Source organism: Phytophthora parasitica (assembly GCF_000247585.1).
Source record: "Phytophthora parasitica INRA-310 unplaced genomic scaffold supercont2.127, whole genome shotgun sequence".
Taxonomy (NCBI): domain Eukaryota; phylum Oomycota; class Peronosporomycetes; order Peronosporales; family Peronosporaceae; genus Phytophthora; species Phytophthora nicotianae.
The window spans coordinates 74,270-75,790 of NW_008649113.1; the positions used below are offsets into that span (position 1 = coordinate 74,270).

Below are 1,521 nucleotides of genomic sequence, written 5' to 3' on the forward strand. Positions count from 1 at the left end.
TTTTTTTCTTTCAACATGCCGAGAATGGAAGCTTGAAGATGGGTTTCCTTGCAGCCATCGGCGCCCTCGCCAATATTTTGTTGAATCGTCTTTGACCTGGAAAACAGTTTGGGAACGATACTCACACAAAGCCTCAATCAGCGATCGTCGGGTAATCCAGTATTGTCGTTGGACGCAATATGTACACATGTATTTTCCTGGAATTCGACTACCCTAAACCAATGAAGATCTTTGTGGTGGCTGCGTCAGAATTGATGTGGCACTTGCAGATTCGAACGTATCGGAGGAGGCCCGGTCTGCATTAGTATCGGAAAAGCAAATGCATTTGGACGAAGCCATCAACCAGAGGCGCACTATGTCAGATTTTATTAAGCAATGCGTCGCAGCTACTGCACCTCAGCAGTCTGTACCAGACGAAGTAATTGCAGATCACGGTGAGATTCCGTTGACGTTGGAACCTGTGCTTCAGCGTTGTATTCCAACAATGCAGATTCAGATTGAAGATTTTGGAGGTAGTTTTCCGCTGCCCGTGTACGGACTGAAGCGCCCGTCAGCAGATTATTTCAACTCATACTTGCTCATGCATAACATTGTGATTGCCGATGTAACCAATGGCATAAATTACGTATTAGTCTACGATGAGCGAGCCCAGGGAAAGGGAGCAGATGCATTGTGTAGTCTACGTCTCATGTATCACATCGTAAAAAGTATCAGTCTGCAGGGCAAGATATTCCTGAAAACACCCACTTTCTACTCCAAGTTCTGGATAACTGTGTAAGCCAGAATAAGTCGCGGGTCGTTTTCATGTTCCATGCAATGCTGTCACTGGTTTTCTATAAGAAGGTGGTTTTACTGTACCTCCTCCCGGGCCATTCTCACAATGCAGCCGACCGCGTGGTCGCTGGATGCCGAAGTAGAATGAAATCAGTAAATCTTTACTGTCCAGAACAGATCGTCGCGAAGATGAATGATACGGAATCAGCGCATGTCACATTTTTAAACCATCGCCAAAAAGATTGACCCTTTTTCTGCGGTTGGGAAAATTTACTATCCAAGTACTTTAAACGGATGCCAGCTAGCTACACGAACAATTGTTTTTTCGTGATTGATATTGGTATCGTCTCCATGAGGCATCTCGTCACAACAGCACAGCAGGATACCGAATCATTTTCCCTGATTGGGGATGGTGATCCACTTACAATTAGAAAGTCATTCCTTGCTGATCTTTTTGGGTCGGGCGTTAGTATCGACGCTGCCACAATGGATGATGTGAAACTAGAACCTGAGCTAGTACTGACGCAGAAAAAACTAAAGTCATTTTCGGATAAGTACGTTTCGATTCCCAGCTGAACACGTTGATTATTACCCTGCTTTGGTGGAGGGAATGATTAATACCGAAGCGAAATCGACGACAGAAAGTGGTGCAAAGAGAAAAGCTGCTGTTGGTGTCGCTGCTCCGACAAAAAAGCCTGTTGGAAGGCCAAGAAAGAAGCCGCTGCATACTATGAGCCCATCCATTTT

At 45.2% G+C, this 1,521-nt stretch overlaps 1 protein-coding gene across 1 annotated transcript; it reads left to right on the forward strand.

Moving 5' to 3' along the window:
- Positions 1–355: 355 nt before the first annotated feature.
- PPTG_19522 (hypothetical protein) lies at positions 356–778 on the forward strand (the record flags this gene model as incomplete). Its single annotated transcript, XM_008917968.1, has 1 exon — positions 356–778. One exon carries the CDS (start codon positions 356–358, stop codon positions 776–778), a length of 423 nt encoding a protein of 140 aa, XP_008916216.1.
- Positions 779–1,521: the final 743 nt, after the last annotated feature.